We start from the raw sequence: 21,392 nt of genomic DNA on the forward strand, positions 1-21,392 counted from the left end.
CACTGCAGGGTGCAGAGAACTGTCCCGCGTCTCCTGACACGTAAGATTTTAATTTAAATTAAAATGTTTTTTTATTAAACTATCCAAGTATTATACCAGTGATCATATGAAGCTGTACGTGATCAAGAGGGAGTCAGTTAAGTGCATAAATAAGTTAATGTGTTTGTCACCAGCTTTTCAATCAGACAGAGATGAGCACAACCTCGGATGACCTTTCCCTGCTACTCTCTGCTTCTCAGCTAAGCATTTTTATTGGTTGTTGATATTGGCTTGCTGTGACTCAGCCCCATGATGATATCAGATGAGTGGATATGTCTCATCCTTGCAAGTCAGAATTAGTTGTTGTTTATTCAGCTGCATGATCGGCAGAGAAAAGGTCACTTCAAACATGTTCCAGCCCTGTATGCAGCCCTGCTCATCTAATTCTGTTATGATTAGCTTTGAAGTTACAACACTCATCCTGCCTTTTTTCCCTTCAATGGATAACGTACAGTGCATTTACCTTTAAGCCAAGTTGTACTTAATTTTTCTTTTTTTCTTTTTTTTTTTTGTGCCCTATTAATTTCACACTTTTCCGGGTAGGTTACTTTTATCTACTGTCTCTACTTTAGCTGTAAATGTTATCTGTTTCACTTTTGAACTTTTGTTCTAAAACAGTATAATTACGTTAATTACAAAGCTTTGCTCATTTTTATTGTTTTCCTTTCTACCCTGAGTGTTGACCTATTGAAGTGTGCTATTGTTCACATAAATGTTGGTTGTTCATATGCCTGCTGATGTAGTTGGTATGATCTTGGAAATATTATTAACTTCTTGTGGCACAGATGAGTATTGGTGCAGTATAGAGTTGTTGGGGTCAAACATCACACCTCCATGGAAAACGTGAAAACATTGTTAGACTAATAATCAAGACTATAACATAGGCCATTTAATCAGTACAAATAAACACATATACACTCAGTTACCAGTTTATTAGGAAAACCAAGGTTATAATGTTCAGTCAGAGGTGTTGATTCAACTGCATAATCATTTTGGAGGCTGCAGTGTGTGGTACTGTTGAACTTTATTGTGTTGAAAGGTGTTCCTGTCAGCTACGCCAGATACAAGACAGGCATCCGTTATCCAGAATGTAATGCTACAATACAACCAATACAGTATTGCAAACAGAATGCATAAAAGTCATTTCTTTGTATAACATGTAGTCTCATCATTTTTAATTCTCCTGTGGCAAACTGATTTAATTTTGTAGTGGACTTACGCAGCGTAGCATCTCTGAAAAGCTACTGCAGTGACTGCAGTTTTAAGTCCCTGAAGTTGTGAATACTTTTGATGCCTTAACAATATACTATCTGATGTATTAATATGTTTGCAGTGTTCTTGAAAATACCATCAAACAGGGGAAACAGATTTTAAGGCTTTTAAGCTTTCAAGCTTTTATCATACAGAACAGATATATACAGTAGCACTCATTCTTTTAAAAGCAAATTCTGCACTGTAAAAGCTGCTCCCAAAGTGTGTGGATTTATTATGACTTTGTAGGCACTCTAGATTAATGGAGAGCAGTGTGCACAAAATGTCACCCAAGTATTGGTGCTAATAAATCCATACACCTTGGGACCAGCTTCCAGTGGAGTGAACCTTTATGTTAGACCTAAAAAAAAAAGGCTTTAAATACATGACCTGCCTTACAGACTCTCAGATTGAATGATTATTGCCCATATGTGCAGCTCTGGCTCTGAAAAAATAGCAGTTACCATTGTAGATAGTTATTTATTCCCTTTACAATCACAACACATTGCTATTTTCCCTTTCTTTCTCCTCAGCTGCCATCCTCGATGACCCTATGGAGTGCAGCAGAGGAGAGCGTTTGGCCATCACGCTGGCCAAGGACAGCATCAATAGGAACACAAACCGCTCCACCACTGGCAAGCTGGAGGTGGACATCTTTGAACTGCTGAGAGACAGTGAATATGAGATGGGGGAAACGAGTAAGTAACACAGGCAAGAAATGCCAATTAATTTCTGAGGAAGGGATTGCGTTTCTGTGTGTTTGCTCATTTGTGTCTAAGTCTGTTGGTCAATATACGTGTGCGTGTTGAGTAGGAGAAAAAGATGGTGAAAGGAATAAATGTGAGGCACTGCTGGGCCCAGTCAGCAATCACACCAACAAAGAGCATCTGTTTATTTGAAATCAGCAAGCCTGTCATTTCAATTCAGGCGCACTGTCTTCTTTTCACTCAGTCTCTCACACTCGTCCCCCAAGTACAGCGATATGTCTGTCTGCTTTAACAATATTTTGGTGAAACAGAAGCAAAGTAATTATTGAAACTAGATGACATACTGATCGGTGCAGAAACACAAAATGAGCTGTCATTTTTTGATAGCTTCAGGAGTCAAAAGGTGCTGTTTTGTCTGTATTTTGTTTCTGTTGTGGTAGGGCAGAACAAAACAACATTTTCTGTGCAGTGTAATGTGATTTAATCCATGTCAAACAGAGATGCCCTTCAACAGAAAGGCTTATGGACTTTTTTAAATGGCCCATTACGAGATTTTCAGTAACCTGTCACACAGTTGTGACAAACACATCACTGAGGGTGACTCCGTTAACACTAGCTGGAATACCTATTTTTAATCAATCGTATCAATGCTTCTACTTCACAACTACCACACACCATAGTATTTATTAGTTAGATTATTTCTAATATTTTCGACAAAAAGTATCCAAAATCAATACAGCACAGTATGTGTCTGCAGAAAACGACCAATATAAGCAGCTACGACAACAAGAGGAAAGATTGATTTTCAATAGCACCCATTCCCACTTTCGCAAACCCAAGAGCTTCAGTGGCACCGCTTAATCCATGGAAACACCGCTTCACTTACCACAACAACAAGAAACTGTATTACTCTCTCTGCCTGGTTTACTACAAACCCTTCCTAAATGTGGTTCCCTCTGTGTGTCTGTGTGTGTGTTTCTCTGTGGGTGCGTGTTGGTGTGCGCACACTGGTTTGTGTGTATGTCGTGCAAATGTTTTGTGTGTGAAAGTATGATTGTGTGTGTAATTAGAGGCAGGAATTGGATTAGGGACGGCTCGGTGGCCACAGTTAGATGGAAATATCACAGAGGGAGCGCTACCTGCCCTGAAAAGTCCCACCTCTACCTTTCAAACACCCATTCCTGTGGAGTGCAGAGATCCTAAACGGATGCCTCCTTGGACTAGCTGCAGCTTTTAAAGGCACAAAACCTCTCATGACAAGTCTCCAATTCCCAGACATTCTTTTACAGTCACTCTATTGTGTACAAAGCACATAACATAACACACAAATGGTTTGCTTTAATGCTGCCATGTGTGCACCTAAGGAAACGGAGAATGTTTTAATCCCAAGAAAATTAAAGTCATTAAGATTTGAAAGGAACAAAATGTATTTCTCAACTTGCAAGCACCTTGACCTGCGGCTGGAGTTTGATTGTGGTAGCGGCCATGTGTGTGTTTTTGTGAACACATGCATGTTGTGTGGCAGTCATTTGGTGTCTCTGGTTCTACTGTATGCCATGTTTTTGCTGCATGTCCATCTATTCTTCCTCTTGTACCCAGCAAAGTATTCCTCTGGTCTAACTCATTACCGCGCTAATCATTCCAAGCTTCCAATAGCTTGTATTGATCAGTGAAAATCAATGTTAAGCAGGGAAAATGGACTTCAGTCAATCTAGTGACCTTCTGACCATAATTTGGCCGCAGTGAGCTGCACAGTACTGTTCTGACAGTTCATGGCACTCATGGACACCTTGACACTGATGCCAATGTCCAGTGGACAAAGAATAAACTGTGGTGAGGGAGTAGAGTTTTGACAAAGAGTTTTCATACCTGTTCTCTTTCTCTCTCACACACACAGACACACAATGCTAGCTATGCAGAGAATAAATGAAAGTGTCACAGGGGCCAGGAGCATGTTGGCTGACGGTCAAATCATTCAGCTTTATAATTTGATGAATCCATGCAGGCAGGTGCATTTGTGTGCATGTACTCTAAATGTGTGCATAAATGTGAGTGTGGGTGTTTGTGTACATGTCTGTGTGTTCATGTCTTACAGCCCCCATGGGGGACTAAGGGATTACTTATTAATCATTCGATTCACTGCCTTTGGATTCACTGCGCAGGTCAAAAAACTGCTCCCCTTTGCCTCTTCCACACATAGCTGATTGATGCCCCGCATTTGCCCCAGTAATATTAATAACACTTGTGTCTTCCGAACATCATTGAGTGTAGAGGTTTAATTAGAGGCCATGGATTATAAAATTACAAGAAATGGCATCCTGTTTGTCAGTATTGGAGATTAAAGCATATGGCCTGTGTCCATGAAGAAGAGTAAAACTCACGTTCACTAAAATGTTTCTGTCTAAAGATTTGTTTTGCCCAAAGGTAAAGCCTTTAAATCAGTCCTTGTAAATGTGGAAAGTGGAAAACAAGATGAGATGTGTGTGTCACTTTTGGGGATATTATGGCATTCATGTGCAAATGTTCAAATACCAGATTTTATGTTTTAAGCCTCTAGATATCACTGCCTGTCACTTTTTCTGGCTCTGTGCCTTTCACACTATCTGTCTGCTATATGAGTTTCAGCTTCTCCCACAAACTGTTAAACTCTCATGGGTGGACACTATAGGGTGTATGTACATCACGTTCAGCATATTAAACGTGGACAAATGCATTCGGCCTCGCGCAATTCACCAACACATGTCCGTTCAGGTTCCCTTGGGACAGTAGAAACGCTGGCTCAGGTTGCTATCTGTTTAGAAGATGAGATAGTCAGCATGTGCATCCATTAACATCTGACTGAAGAGGGCCTTTTTTAAATGCCTTGCTGCAGATCCTTCAAGAAACTCTGTACTTAACTTTTTTAGATTGCACAGACTGACTTGTTTTGTCTCTTGTTCTCTCCATTCCCTTCTAACGCCTTAATCCTTATTTTCCTCTCCACCCCCTCTTTGTTTTCTCGCAGTGTGCCAGATCATGTCTAAAGGGGTGGTGGCAGTCCTTGGCCCCTCTGCCAGTCCGGCTTCCAACTCCATCATCAGCAATATCTGTGGAGAGAAGGAGGTGAGTTGATGCACCCAAATGGCCTGTGGCTGTGGGCCCAAGCCAGGCAGCCCACTCATAGTACCACCACAAACATGGGGGTTTGGAACAATGATGCTCATAAGTGGCTGTGTGGCTTTTGTAGGAGATTGAGGGGCAATGAAATCTAACTTGTTAGTGAAAATGATGAAATACCTCAACAGTGTCGTAACTCTTCATTCTCGTCCCACTCAAATCAAAGCTCTGCTGGACATTTTATTTCCTCCATTCCCCTCATTATCTTGGAGCAGTTTGGCCCACTGAGGCTTTCTTGCCACTGTTTGGACATTTTTATAGAAGCTAACACAAACAAACAAAAGCATAAGTTTTGTTATTTTGCCCCAAACTATGTGTGTTGAGAACAACCAGCTCCTGCCATCTCTACAATGCATCTGGTGTTGGAAATCATTTACCTGGTAGATGATTATGACAAATGATAATGTCATTGATATTACTTTGATAACAGCCTCTTTTTTTTCTGAACAATGAAGAAAAACATGTTTTTATTTAAAGATTACTGAGTGGATTTAAAGCTTTGCATGCAGCTTGACTGCATGCAAACCAGTCCCAGTTGGATGCTAATTGGCTTGTCTGAACCTTGACATGGTGTGCTTTGCTGTCTGATGTCGAGAGACAGAGCGCCTTTGAATTATACAAAAGCATAAACTAGATCAAAATCAATTATAAATAAGAAAAGAAACATATATTCACAGATTATCTGTGATGGCTTTACTGCCACACTTGCTTTTACTGGAATTGATTTTTTTTCTTTTTTACTCTATTTATAGAGAACTGTTTGGATTATTAATAGTGTCTATATTATCTACTCTATGCTAACGACACATTTTAAAAACTACGTCAGCTTTCTTTCACTTCATCAGTCACTTGGTTTTCATTTGTGTGTTCTGGTGTGCTCCCCGCCATAATTGGATTTAGTCCACAGAGAAGCTGCCTTTTTAACCGCATGAATTTGATCAGTATGACTATTAAAAGACATCCCATTACTATCCCTTTCTCTATAATGTCCGCTGGTTCAGTACAGCCTGTCTTTCTAATGAGACATCATTCTGTTACAGAGTTAGATAGACCAGGAATCCCTGCTGTTAAAAATCTCTGGTGGCATTGACTGGCGGGGCAGACTGCTTTGAAAAACTGACTGTGATAATACCATTGTATGAATATTAAAGACCCCATAAAGTGAAAAGTGCCATTTTTGAGTTGTTAACTGATACATACAGTACAGTCATAAAATACTCAAAGGGGCTCATACTAGCCCAAATGATTCACAAAATCCCCACACTGTCTCAGATTTAATCTCTTTGTATCCCTTCTTATGGTACTTGTGTATGTCGGGCAATAATCATGACCAGAATGTAGGATTCATAAAATCTGCTGTCATCATACTGAAATAATCTTTGTCTTTTCCTTCTATAGCATTAAGCAGTAACTTCCACCATGTCTTGGTACTGCTACAGTTAACAACTAATAATTCAGTCCTACTACAGTAGTATTGAGTTATTACATTGCCAGGGGAAAATATACAGTGTCTTCCCACATATGACAGCTTCACAGAAACATTTTGATATGCATGTCCAATTAAATGCTACATCCACATATCACCTTTGGTGACTCCTCTCCCAGCTGCACTAGGTGGATTTGATAGAGCTATGCAACTCTATCTCTGTACTTCTTCAATTCTAATCCATGTTTTGTTAAAGACTGCATTTAACCTTTTTTAGTCATTACTTCAATAAAATAACCAACAACATACTGGATTACTCATAAATTTGTAAGTAGTATTTTACTGTTTGTTAGCATTTTGGAATAGATAAAAAAGTGTGAAATGGAAATATTCAAGTAAAGTAAAAGTACCTCAAATGTACTATGCTCACATTCACAATTGAAAAAAAAACCGATGGTGGTGAAGAGAGCGTGTAGTGAAGCTGGCAATGTTGTTAAAAATCTTATAATTCAACCCAACAGCATATGTTAATACTTGTAATGTTAGTTTTGTAGATTTGCAGCGTTTATAAAAAAAAAAGGAGGTTGATGTAGATGTCCTGAAAATTTAAAATCACAATGCAATTTTGTGTCCACCTCCAGTGCAGGATGAGTCATGAAAAATTGTCAGTTAACAAGAAGAGATGAGGCATTTTGATATCAAAACACACATATAATATTTCTGGACAAAATGGTGTCGTGAGAATAGACAAAAGATTAATACACCCAGGGGAAAAAAATATTTTCTTGGGAATCCTCTTACCTCATTCTGTGTTATATAAAATACATTGATAACTATTTTTAGGTTGTCCAACAATTAATGGGATAATCAAGCACAGTGGCTCTCATTTTTGGTCATCAGGATGCAGCTGCGGGTTTTTTATTTTAGTCATAAAATCAAAGACAACTCCATGCCTAGATTGCACAGCTGGAAAACCAGAAAACCAGCAATTTTAGCAGTGTGGTTCTTGAGGATCAGTATTAAAAACAATGGTGTGAACTCAGTGGTCCTCCCCTGGATTCTAGCAAGGCCCAAGAGTTTTATTCCAATCAAACACCACACCAGCGGATTTCACTGATTAGGTTCCACATCTCAGGCTTGAGGTGTGCAAATCAGCAAAGTCAGCTGCTGTTGTGTTCGTGTGTGTGTGTGTGTGTGTGTGTGTGTGTGTGTGTTTGTGTGTGTGTGTGTGTGCGTGTTTTGTCTGTCTAGCAGAGAAGGTCACATTATGCATGTGATGATCACTCTGAAGGGGATGACTGGCTAATGGACTTTGTCAGCACAGCCTTATATTAGTGGTGGGTTGTTGTAGCTGACCCATTACCAACAATAAGGTACAGGAGATAATACAGCATGTAAAGCATGTGCTGCAGTGTGTAATTAAGAACATGCCCATGCAAAGCAAAGTAGTTGGGTAGTAGATATTAATCATATAGTATTTTCATCAATTGCCTTAAAGGTTAATGACCTTTGGTGAGATATCATGGGTTATTTGCAGTGAAATTCTCTTTTTACCAATCGTGGACTTCTGATAATATTGAGAGCAAAGACAACCTCTGCAATTATTACCATACAGTAGAGGATCATGAACAGGGCTAAACTGACTCAAATCTTTTCAGTTCTGAGCACATTAAAGGTCCGTCACAGTGTGTAGTTTTACAGTAAGGAAATGCTTCCCTGCTGAGTCAGAAGGTTGAACTGAAGCCAAAGTTCACCAAGATGGTGAAGATTTTCTTGATGAGATGAGCAGAACAAATCTTGCAGTATTTTATCCTTTGGGAAATGTAAACCTTTATTCTAGCTACACTTGGCAGCCAGATAATCTGCAGCGCACATATGAGGACTGCTCAGCAGGAGATGGGTAGATGCAAGCAGGTATTCATGCCTAATATTAACTTTTCACCCAGACATCCAATCTTCTGACCCCCCAAAAAGCCTTCACATGATTTGGATATTTAAGAGCAAAACACTTGTGCATTTTTGCATTTGTTTTATAGAGCAACTGTAGATGTCTTTCTTAGATATATATAACCATCGGTTCCTATATTAGATGGCCTACAATAGCAGATGACAACTAAGCATAAACAAATACATAATTCACATGTTTAATCAAACCTACAATATGTGGAGTCATCGTGTCAATAATTTATAATTTGTTATGAGTGAACTGTGATAAAATGTAAATGAAAATGTAGCGCAATGCATAGAATAATTGTCACATCCCTAACTAATATCAACAGGTGGTGTTTGTCTGTGATACTCAGCCTACAAAAAATGAAAGCAGGTCACCCTGATCCTTGGGTTCTGGAGAGAAGGGTGTGTGTGTGTCCATGCCTGCCCCTGCACACACATGACTCTGACCACCTGATCCCTTACTGTGTAAGGCCACAGATGCTGGAGCTCCAGCAGCTGGTTGCCTGGGACACTGGCAGCAATATTGTGGCTGACAGACCACACAAGGTGATCAACACATCATCTACCCACCCCTATCAATCACTCCCCGGGTTCCACTGTTGCTCCCGAGGCAACCTCCATTGGGCCGCCAAAGGAGTGGGACTGAGCCCATCTGGGTTTCGCACTAATAGTGACTAATAGAAAAGCAGCTACTGCAGAGGGGTTGATTGTGTGCATCATGTTGGTAGTTTGTTTCCATCTCATGCAGCGTGCAAAGCAAACCTTGGGGTCAGGATTTAGAGCAAGGGCAGATTAATATCAAGTAATGGGAAGCATTAACTGGGGTTTTGGATAAGAGGCTCCTGCTGCTTTACAGGTGCTTATCTGCTGGCTGCTGCAGCCAGCCAGAATAGCTGGAACATGCAATGCTGTTTTCTTGTTGTTGCTTTGTTTCCCATGGATCTCAAGGATAAAAAATCTGATTCTTATTTGAAAGTGGTGACTTAGATATGAAATAATAGACTCAAGGACTTTTCATTCCCCATTCAGATTTGCACCAGACTGTATTTACGTTCCCCATGTTGCACTGTTATTGTAGTTGCATACAAAGCTTTAGACTAAGATCATTTTGCCATTAGCTACAGAAAGCTTTCAAACTAAACTGAATAAATGTTAGTGATCAAATTTTCAGGTCCAAATAGTTAAGTTGTTATTCCACTGACCTTCACCACCCTCAGCTCAGTTTAAATGTTCTTACAGCCTTTTTTGACTAACTAAACTACCTCTCCTCTACCATAAGGGATGATGTGCAATATCCCTGTGTCTGCTAAAGAGGAGAAACATATTCCTCTATGATTCAAACATGTGTCAGAGGTAGTCATGAATATTAATGTAATGTCTGATGTCCTGGGGTTGCTTTGGGCTTGCAAAACCATCTGGTTGTAGAAGTACAGAGGGATTAAACTACTGCATTTCGGTTGGGTGGTGCTCAGGTTTGATTTAGAGGTGAACCTGAGGTCCGCTGGGCAAACAAAAAGTACACGGGATTGAGGTTTGGGGTCACTGGTAAAGCTCAAGCCCTGAAGATAGGTAATAATGAGAGATTTGTGCTTTCAAACGCACACAGGCACATACACAAAGAAACTCACAAACACAATTCTGACTCACTGTTATACAACCACCCAGAAAATGCTTTAAATAATCTGAAAATTGCTGCAACTTGAGTATCATTTATTCACAGATGTTCAAGTACTGGATTATTTTTGCTTTACAGGTTCTCTGTGTCTTTCTCTCACCCTCACTCTTCTCATTTCATGTCTCTGCCTCTTTCTCTCCTGCCTCATGTGATACACTGCTTTGCTCACGTTGAGTTAATTCTGAAAAACGAATTCAGTCCCGGTAAAAATGAATCCTTCCTTCTTTTAATTCCAAGATAGTTTGGAGTCAAACATATTTCTCAAGATTACTTTATTAGTAGTCAAATGAACTGTAGGATTCCTCCACATGGTTAGACAGGAGCAATTGTTTAACAGGACCACAGACAAAGTGAACAGACGAAGCTGAGGCACAGCTGATTGCTCATGAATGGATGTTGAATGAATTTGAAAATTCGTCCATGCTTTCGGAGAGAAAGGTTTTGCAGGTCCAGTGCTTCATTTGTGTCATCATTGTGGAGCTCCCATAAGCTAGTTTATTCTCTGAATAGTTGCCATAGTTCTGAGTGTGTGTTCATTCATTTGTCCATTTACATGTTCAGATACTCTTCCTGCTGTGTTGTGCTCAGTGTGTGCAAGACTGTCCAAACTGATTTAAATGGGTGAGTTGTCCGGCAGCTCAGTGCTACACAAGGTGTGGAATTGCTTTTTGTGACATGATAAGCCAGCTAGCCAACCCAGCAAATCCTCTCTGGCCAGAGACCGTTTATACGGTAGCTATGCTCACATTAGACCATCTCCCTGCCAGACTCTGCACCACACTTGGTCATAGCAAAGCCAGCACACCACATCTCCTGTTTGTGTACAGCCAACTTCTGCTCAGCTTTGCTGTCACACATGTGGGTACGAGTATCATCCAAATGTTGTACCTGCACTGTAATACACAAAGGGGAGGGGTTTATTTTTTACCTTAATGACCATGGTTTGTTCTTATTGTGATAACCATTTGGATTGTAGAAAAACCCTGCATGGTTTGATTGAGTGGACTAATCTGCATCAGAGTCAAGATAGGTTTAAGGGTTTAAGTTAAGGGTTTAGGTTTAAGTTAAGTTTAAAAATAAAACCCATATTGATAATTGCTGATGCATTAATATCGAATTCCCATGGTAATATACATAGCATTTATAAATTGTAATGAAAATTATTAACTAATAAATGACTGTCATTGGTTAAATTCTTTTATTTTTGATATGTTGATAGTCATTAGTTACAAATTTCACACACTGTTACACATCGCTGCATAATATATTTCATGCTCTTTAATCATAGCAATGATTGTGTTTAAAGTTTAATCATCTTTAGAGCACCTTTGATTTGTTGGAGGCAATGCAATCTCCAACAGTATGAGATAAAGTAAGTCTGTTTAAAATAACCAGAATTATCCTATAATGCTGCCTGGTGCTCATGTCTACATGTGTGAAGCAAACAGCTGCCTGCGTGGATGAGCAGGACATTGTTAAACTGTGTAGTGCTTAAACAAAGTTCATCCTTGACTTTAACTCAGTGTCTTGTAGTTTTTCCTAGAGCTTTTATGCATTTCACAGTCTTCACTAGTAGATTTAGTATGCTAAGTTGTCATCACAAAGGTCTAAGATCATTTGTTAGCAGGTGGTGGTGTATGAATTAATGACAACAGAGTCCTTTACCTGACAACTGAACAACCGTGAAATGTCATTGAAAGGTCAGGTCAAAGCCAGAAAGTGGACCTTCAATAAGGTTTCTTGTATAGTGCCGGTTCTGCAAATGTCTGTATTCATTCATTCTGCTAAACAGAAGATTAAACAGCCTTTTCCATCTTTCTTGATCATGAACAAATATTCTACATTATAGAAAGACATAAGATCCGAGTAGAGTGCAGAGCAGTAGGTCCTGAGGGCACCAACTATATGGGCATCTTCAAGCACACCTGTTAATTTGGTTCAGTAGTGCAAAATGCAAACAGGCTGAGTGAAGGGGAATATAGATCAAGGGCTGTGCTGTTAGATAAATTCACTCTTAGCCAGTTGCATCAGTGGTCTGATTGCTTTGAAAACAATTGTCGCAATCACAGTAATGCATGACAACAACAGCTCAACAATTGGGAAGAGGCTTCTCCAGGAAATTATCTTGTTGTCTGGATGGTGCAGAGTGGCACGATCTGAAGGCACAGCACCTCAAATCTGCAGCCAGAGGCAGATGGTGTGGGATTTTATTTAACTTGTACAATGAAATAAATAATAAAAAATGTTAATGAAGTCATTCATATGACCGCAGTTCAGCGGTTAGTCTTATTTCTACTCTATCTTACATCACAAATGCTAACATCACACCATAAAAATGTGAACATCATTTGCACTGTAATGCATTTCAAGAATAAAACATTAAATGGTACTTTTGCTAAAAAAAGAAAGGAGGCGATTATACACAGGGCAGATTGGCCGCCAAAAGAATATCAAGTCCCTGCTACTAATATCTGCAGTCTCCCATTTAAACAACAGAATACCAAGTCACAACAGAGAGTCTGATGTGTGTAGTGTTGTGTGGGGTTACTTTATAGCAGGATGTGCTTTAAACACAATATACATCAATTATTTTGGCCATTTAAACTCTTCTACTGGTTAGTACTGAAGCCCTAAAAAACATTATTCTGTCATTGCAACTTGCTTTGCACTGCTTCATTTAAATGAACTCCCACCTAATTGTGCCTCTCCTCCTACCTGAGTAATGGCACTCGGTGCATGGCACCAAAATACCACATAGACAAAAAAGGCAAATTTCAAGGTCACGAAAATACCAAACAATCGGAGCGTTGCTTGCATTGGTCATTTGCGCTGCCATGAAAATAGACCCTTTTTCCATTGCCTCAGTGTGTAGCTACACTACATAGGTAGCTAGCTTGTAGCATCAGATACTGCAAATTACATTTTCCAGCTGTGGGGATTAGATTTTGTCAGGTCTTCATGGGGCAGTTGAGAATTCCTCCTATGCTTCAACAAGACCTGCCCATGTACACGCTTGTCTCTCTCCTCCTCTGCTCATCCAGTGCTAGTCCACTTTTGTGTCTCAAAAGGTCGTTAACTGACCCATAGTCATTAGATGTCAATCAGAGCTCTGGTGTCTGTTGGCTGACTTGTTAGCTAGATGTTGCGGTCATAGTTAGCTTTGGTAAAGTGCCTCACAAAGCTGTTTATTGCCAGTTAGCCCTTCAAGCTTCTCTGTTCTCCCGTGCCAGATATTGCTTTGTTTAATTTTTCGAAAACTTTGCCTGGAAAATGGAATCCATAGCAATGTCAGTTTCATTGTTAGCTGCCATTCTTCTCAGTCGCAGGCTAGCTAGACAGCATTACGTGCCCCACGGCATGAGGGAGTACTTCCACTTATTGGTTAATAAGGATGACAACACCTTGTGCCTGTTAACTAGCAAGCCCTAGTGGTGTCCCAATCACCACGAATCAATTTTTTTAATCTTGTTGTCAGTCTATATTGATCCTAACCCAAAGAACACTTTCTATGAGCAGAGCCTGCAACCAAGGACTCAGGACAGTCAGAGACAAGCACGTCTAGTTCCAGCTCCAAATAGTGGGTTTATGTTTATGACAGTAACTGAAAAACTAACTAAAACTAACTAACTAAAAATGACACCCCTAACAATGGTAGGATCTGCAGAGAAGGCCCTGAAGGGCCTGATGGACCACCTCTGATCTTAACACAGATTCAGTGAACACCTCTATCCTTTGCTGCTTTGATTTACACTCTTCTCCTCTTACTCATTGCCCCATTTCTCCTTTATTTTTCTTCTTTCCTTTCACCCGACCATAGTTTTGACCAATTTTCACCTCTCTGCCTTTCTGCCTTTATCCCTCCTCTAATGTCTGCCATTACTGCCCTTACACAGGCCTCAGCTCCAGTCACTCTCTTGTCCTTATTCTCACCTTTTTCTTACTTTTTCTCTCCTGTCTCCTCTTGTTCTGTATTTTCTCATCTCACCTCCTCCACCTGTCTCTTTCCTGCCATTTCCCTTCTACCTCAGACATCATCTATAGATGACTACCAGGTCAAGATTCAACATTTTTTACAAAAACTAATAGAAAGAGGCTGAAATAGTATTCAAAAGCCAGCTCCCTCTCTGTCTGCCTCTCCCTAATCACCCTCCATCAGTCTCACGCTGACTCGGTGTCTGAGTGCATAGTGGTATTAGTTCTGCTGTGTTGCTCTTGTTCCGCTTGGGGGGTCAGCTTATGGTTCATCTCTCTGCTGTAATTGGCCTTTAAAATCACTATATGTAAAGTCAAACACTCTTCAGCCAAATGCAACGTTGTTTTGGCAGCAAGTGACATATTGTTGGTCACAAGCAGTAATCAGATCTGATTAAGCAGAGCTCCAGCTGCATTTTTCTCCGTCCAGTATGACCAGCTGGGGGAAGGGCTACATCACTGTGATGTATGTATGAATTTGAAAAGTTAAGCTGCAGCTTACTTATTCATCACAGTGCAGGAAGATTAAGGTGCCTGTTGAATCTCAATAAGATTTCTGCATTTAGACACCTACAGCTTAGCATTCCTTAGATTCCTCACTCAGAAAAAAACCAAACAAAATTATCTTTTCTTTACTATATGGAATACAATATCACATGCCACTCCACAGCTGAATGCAATTCACATTCCAGCAAGTTTTCATCCATTTCACTTGCTTTAGGCTCTCCACTCGACTTATATTACCGTTATTAGGATTCATCAAGATCTGATGAAAGAAACTATCAAACTTATCCTCTTGAGTTTCTAAAATGCACATCAAGAAAAAGAAGAAGAGAAATCCAACAAAGACTTTCTTTGCAATTTTAGTTTTGTTTATTGGTGTCTGTCTGTCTGAGTCAGTGTGTCTGGGAAAGTCTTAGGAATTAAATCTTTGACTCAGGAGTGAAAGTAAAATGGGTTTAATGGCAGGTGCTCAACTGAAGAAGTCTCAGAAGTAGAGCTGCATCATCCCTCACACTTTTATTTCCCTTTTTGGACTTCTAAAGAGCTTTACTGTTTGCCTCAAACTGCAGTTTATAAACTTCTACTGCTACTTAATGACAGGCTGTTCCATTGAGTGCAATTACAACATCCTCTATGGTGTCAGTGTAATAGATATTATTATGATAATTATGCTGGTGCACCATCTGATAATTGAATATATGGGGTGCATTGACTGTGTTGAGGATAGTAAACTGAAATGGGTTGCTAGCATACCGTGGGTCATTTTGATAAGGACCCCTTACATTTTTTACAGTTTTTTGTTGATACTGTGCAGGACATTTTTGCAATGTATGTAAAGGAGGGCAGTATTTCTGAGTTTCCTCAAACATATCTGACATTTCTGTGCTGCATTTACTTGTTACTTAACTGCAGACATACACTGATATTTCTGTGTTAAGCTAATATTGGGCTGAAGTATGTTATAGGAACTGCCCTGCAGAAACACTTAGTTAAAAATTTACATGATCTTTTACAGTAAATAATATGAAAGTATATACAGCATATTGCACATGTGTCCAATTTTATATAGGCAAAAAAAATTTACCTACAAGTGCTTTGCCTTTGGTCTTGTAGCTGCTGAAGCTACAGTAAGCACAGCAATGAAATTAGTAATTTAGTAATTCAATTTAAATGATGAATAATTGCACCTTAATTTATTTCTCTAAGGTTTGTCTATGCTTTTGGATACAACCGCACAAATCTGTAGGTAGATCTGTTTAAAGAACATGGATGTCACTCTCTACAGGATTCCTCTGTGTAGTCTGCTTGCAAACAAAACGCAGGTGCTTCCTCTGTCTCTGCCTGATCATAATTAGAGGAGCACAGCTGTCGTCTGCACCTCTGCTGACCCTTTTCCCACAACACCATTGATCTGCCTTGTCAAGGCCTCACCAGCAGAACCGTCATGTGCATATCCAAATCCACTATCTTGTCATCAGGAAGCAGTCTCTTGATTTGATCACTGAGATGAAAGCCAGGAAAAACAGAGTGACTCCCAGGTGAGCAGCAAGCAAAATGGATTTCAATTAAGCTGATTGTTGTTATCAAGGCTATGAAAAGGGACTCTGCTTCTTATTACAATGTTGTTTTTGTTTTGTCTTAGTCAGCTGTGTCAAGTCATGGTGTTTTTGTTTTGTGAGGAAGGAGCCAGTACTCAACCCAGCTGATACTGCTCAGCTTTCTGCCAGCTGCTCACTGAGTTGATGTACTGCTGTTTTCACTCTGTGAACTGAAACTCACCAAGAACATTTGAGTCTTTTGTCTCTCCATCAACATGTTTGTGTTATATTCAAAGGCCGGCTTCTCAAAGATTTGTTGGCCAACTGTTTGCCAATTTTGTTGTGTAAAGTTGAGCAGTGCTTTGTTTGATGATGTAAGTCAAACATTTGGCTAGATGCCCAGAACTGGATTAAGCCCACTGTCAGATTAGAAAAACCACTTTTCCAATCAAAGCTCCCCATAGAAAATTTTGGATTCAGCAATACAAACATGTTTTCCCATGCTTGCTAATCACAGATAGACTTACACTGGGCATTTAAAACCATGTTTACTTGTAAATGTTACTTCATTTTATCAGGTAGGATAATTGAAAAAGCTCCCTAAATCAAATTAGTGGTTTCTTTTTTTTTATCCTCACTGCTTACAATAATACCAACACAGCTGGGAGCCAACAGGGGAGTTTAAAAGCATTTCTTTCGTTTTTTCACAAAGACATTTTGCTCTGAAAGAGGGCAGTGGAGTGAGGAACAGGCCTCTCTGGAGGAAAGGAACTTTTTTTCTCTCTGAACTGGCTGATCAATGAGATAGAGATCTCGTGGTCAATGTTCCACTCTCCTAAAAGGCACCATGGGATCCGCAGCCCACTTCATCTTTATCACTGGTCTGCTTCTGAGATTACCACAGGGACCTGATGCAGGCTCATTACTACCACAAATAGAGATCTGGCTGCATGAGCTGAGACTGGAATGAGCTGGCGATCGGGGATGGAGATTGACGGTCGGGCAGAGTTGACACACAGACTCTCCTGACTCTGGTGTTTCATCTTCCTTTTCTCTCAAGGTTTTTATTTGCTTTTTGAATGCCAACAGCTGGTCTCCCAAATCCCCCATAAACCTTTTGGTTCAAAAAGGGATCAGGTAGCTGTAATAGACCACCACCTGCCCTCCTCCATCTTCTGCCACCCTGCAACACCATCTTTGCCAGCTCCATTCTGGTGTTCCAGCTTTGGCATCACATTTGCTGACTGATGGACAATGTCTCCAACAGCATCTGTTCTCCACTGCTTAGTGGCCAACATAATTCTCTGGCTTGCAATATGGATACAACCAGCCAGACTTCATGCTCTCTGTTCTGCTGTTGGTCAGTTTTCTACAACTGATGATCTCCATACTGATTAGCTCTGTCTTCTTTTAACAGGAAATGAACTGTTCTCCGTCTCTCTTCAGTAAACCTTGTATTCCACACAGTGAGACTGAGTGGCTGCTGCCCACTTGGCTGCATTGCTAAGTGTTTTCAAGGGCAGTTAGTTCTTTCTGCCAAGAATGTGTTATATGCTAATTTATAGCCAGGTCAACATGTGGTAATGAAAATGAGTCACTTCAAACATCACTGATGAACATCTCCAGTGCTAACTTTCGTACAGCCGTGCCTGACACATTCCAAGACCCATAAAAGGGTAGTAATACTTTATTAAAGAGAGTTTTGTTCTGCCATCCCTCTGAGTCCAAGCCAACAGATGTAGTTGCTCATTAGGTCTCTGCTCTCCATATGGCACTACTGCACATCCACCTCCTCATCACCTCCCCTCACTAGGACGCCCTCCCAACAGGCTCCTGTTAGCTTCACAGCAGACAGGTAGCAGAATGATTTGGGCACTTGTCAGCTCAACAACCGAGGCAACCCAGAGCTTGTTGGACGGACGGAAGGGAAATTAGCTTTCACCCTCACTTCAGCTCAGGGCAATGGTCTTCTCTCTAATGCCCAGTCAGATTTGAAACTACCCGTCTCTAATGTAACCTTGAATTTTCCATCGAAGCGGGGTTATCAGAAGCTACTGGTAAGCTTTGTACAAAGCAATGAAAAACCCCTGGCTGTTTCCAACAAACACCCAACAGTGTATCACTGGCTTGGCAGTTTGAAAATGTGCTAGTTCATTTTTTCTTTGTTTTAATAGGTAATCTGAGCAGTTCAGAGTGCAATCTCAGTGTAATTAAGGCAAGTATATTACATGCACATTGTGATAAGGTTGAGGTATTTTTGCTGCCAAATAAAGGTGCCTTCTTTTCCCTACTGCTCACTGTGTGTGCAAGAGTGCACGTGTATGTGTGTGTTACTTGTGCAAAGCCTGTGTCCTGTGAGAGCTTCCTCATTAAACGCCTGTCAAACCTCTGTCTGCAGACCTGCCAGCCGTTCTGTCACACTGCAGGAAACACACACACACACACACATACGAACAAGCACACACGTTGAAGCAGAGTGAGTGGACTCACTTTATGTGTCATGGAGTACACATTGGTGGGAAAAGGTACAACTCTGTACCACACTGACTGTGTTAGGACTTCTTTTGGCTCGTCATTGCTAGGGATGGGTATCATTTGAAGGTCTACCAAGATCAAATAAATATTTGGTATGACCAGTCTTTGCCTTTTAAAATAACATCAGGTGCATTTCCACACAGGTACTTTTTAAAGGTGCATCTTGCAGAACTTGCCACAGTTCTGTGGATTTAGGCTTTCTCACTGTCTTCAGACTCCATGATGCTGATCTATTGCAGGACCTCTTCTTATCTTCTTCTTTTTCTTATCTCTAAAGATAGGTCTTGATGACTCTAGCTGTATGTGTGAGCTGCAGAATTAATTTGGGACTGATCAGATGCGTCCCTTATGGTACTGCATGATGGATAAGAGTCTGAGCATTGTGGCTAAAACATTTTCACGGTTCTGCATTTCGGTTGGCATCCAAAAAGTATTGTAAGTCCAATACTTGGCTCTAGTCATGACATAATGAATACAGCATAAACAACTTTTATGACTTCCTGTTCTATTACCTAGTAAGTACTGCACCTCCTAAATAATAAATGAGAACCACAATAGTCTGCCTTAACTTTGAATGTATTTGTAGCCCACAGAGACCAAACAATAACAAAGCTAAATGCTGATGTTGTTATTGAATCCCATGAAAGTGTATGTCTTGAGTAATGAACCAATAAAGAGGAGAACATGAGGCAGATTGCCTTTGACAACAGCCTCAAATCTCACACTGCTACATTCAATGACACCATTTAATGAGTACTGATTGCAGCTCCTTCACCGCTGCTCACGCTTTGTTTATATCTATGACGTGTTTATGTTTCCTCCTCTTCCCGTCCTATACTCTGTTTCCCCTGTCTCAGCCTCTCTGTCGTTCTCTTCATTGCTCTCTTGCGCCGTCAGTCAGACTGTCGGTTGCTCTATCCCTCTCTTCGTTCTCTCCCCTTTTCTGTCTTTCACTTCCACGCTGTCTCCCTCTCCTCACCCGCCTGTCATTCCCCTGACACACGCCTGTCTTACTCCACAGCAGTCAGCATGGTATTTAGTTCTATTTACAGTGTAGCTACCAGATTAATAAAAACAGAGCAGTTACCTTGGGCTTCATTGTTTGCCTGAGATTTTCTTCCCTTCACAATTTTCAGATGTAATTAGTTTCACTCCCACACCAAAAGTGCTGCAGCCCTGAGCAGATGCTTTTAAAAGACACTTAGATCTAATTTTAAGTTACAGCTTGCTTACTAGGATCTACAATGCATTTACATTGCTTTTAATAATAATTTTCTGTGCCCTAACCAAGTAGATTCGTATTTTCAAAGCTTGTTTGAATTAAATGCTATCTCTGATGTATAAAAATTTGTGAAAAGAATATGTTTAAACTACGCAATGGAGTTAATAGTTTCTGCAAGATAATTCAGTCTCACCTCTTGAAGGTGAAATGTGTGACTGCTTAATCATTTTTACATGTAGCGAAGCACAACCCTTAAACCCTTTCCTGTGAGAGGTGACTGTGTATTCTGATTGAAAGCGTTCAACTCAGCCACATGCATGTACATTAACAGTAAAAAACCACACTGACATATCACTTTGTAAAGTTATTATTATATATAAGACCTAATGATTGCAAGTACAATATTCACTTTCTTTTTTGCTCTGATCTTGACCCACCAGCTCCCGAGGAGCAGCTAAAATGCTACATTATGTGAACCAGCTAGTTGCTGTTTATGTCTGTCTGCCATTTTGTGCTGTGCAGATAGCGCACTGTGTGTTCATCAAAACTTTTGAACTGGAAACAAAGTTGATAAAAAGTGTTGAGACCGTATCAAAACAGTTGAGTTTTGGGACATAAAGCCAAAACAAAGGGATAAAAAAACCTAAACTAGTCGATAAAGCTGAAAAGAAACAATGGACTCCGTGGGCTTGTCCCTATAAACGGCTCCTTTCATATTACATATTGTCATTTGATCCATTGTTAAAATGAAAATATTGATCAGGAAAGCAGCTTTAATTATTACCATAAACCTAAACAAAGAATGGCATTGTCCATTACAGTCAATCAACAAGCAGTAAGAATTGCCAGTTCGGCACTAAATTGACTCACTGTTTCTTCCTGCACAGCTGAACTGAAAGTGATGCAGCTGTTAGGTTCATAGAGTCTTTGAAGCTGTGCCCTGTGAAGACACATGTAGGGAAGATTTTTCTGTTTTTATTTTTGGGATTAATCGACCAGCAGAGTGACTGATACTAGCTGTTGGTTGCTGATAAGAGTTCTGGCAAGCGACTTTGATGTGGCTGACAACTTGCTGTTAGTAATGTGGAGATTGATTTTCTTTGCTTGGAGTACCCCTGTTTTAACTGTAGTCCTGATTCAAAACACTTTGTCACTCCACCATATGAGGAACATAGTAACTGTTACAGATTAACAACCAATTAATCATATTGCTCTAACCAGGGGGAAATGTATTTAGGCATGATACATAGTTTTTAAGTATTTTTTTTCCCAGGCCCCTCTGTCTCTTGTGGAAGATTAATGCAAAAAGATACAGTGAAAAATATTGCAGAAAAGTTCATTTTCAGTAGAAAAAAATGCATTTTAATGAAATGATTCCAGTAGACATAATATTGGAAAATGGTCAAGATTTGTA

General features: G+C 40.1%; 1 protein-coding gene across 2 annotated transcripts in view; it reads left to right on the forward strand.

Moving 5' to 3' along the window:
* The window catches only part of grik4 (glutamate receptor, ionotropic, kainate 4), a 274,319-nt gene that overhangs the window by 161,665 nt on the left and 91,262 nt on the right, over positions 1–21,392 (forward strand). For both annotated transcript variants that reach the window (XM_071497060.1, XM_071497061.1), the window contains 2 exons: positions 1,824–1,988; positions 5,002–5,099. In XM_071497060.1, the coding sequence (XP_071353161.1) occupies positions 1,824–1,988; positions 5,002–5,099 (263 nt within the window). The remainder of the gene's footprint in view (positions 1–1,823; positions 1,989–5,001; positions 5,100–21,392) is intronic.

Source organism: Trachinotus anak, unplaced genomic scaffold, assembly GCF_046630095.1.
Source record: "Trachinotus anak isolate AG129_WGS33_773 ecotype Australia unplaced genomic scaffold, CSIRO_AGI_Tana_v1 ptg000014l, whole genome shotgun sequence".
Classification (NCBI taxonomy): Eukaryota; Metazoa; Chordata; class Actinopteri; order Carangiformes; family Carangidae; genus Trachinotus; species Trachinotus anak.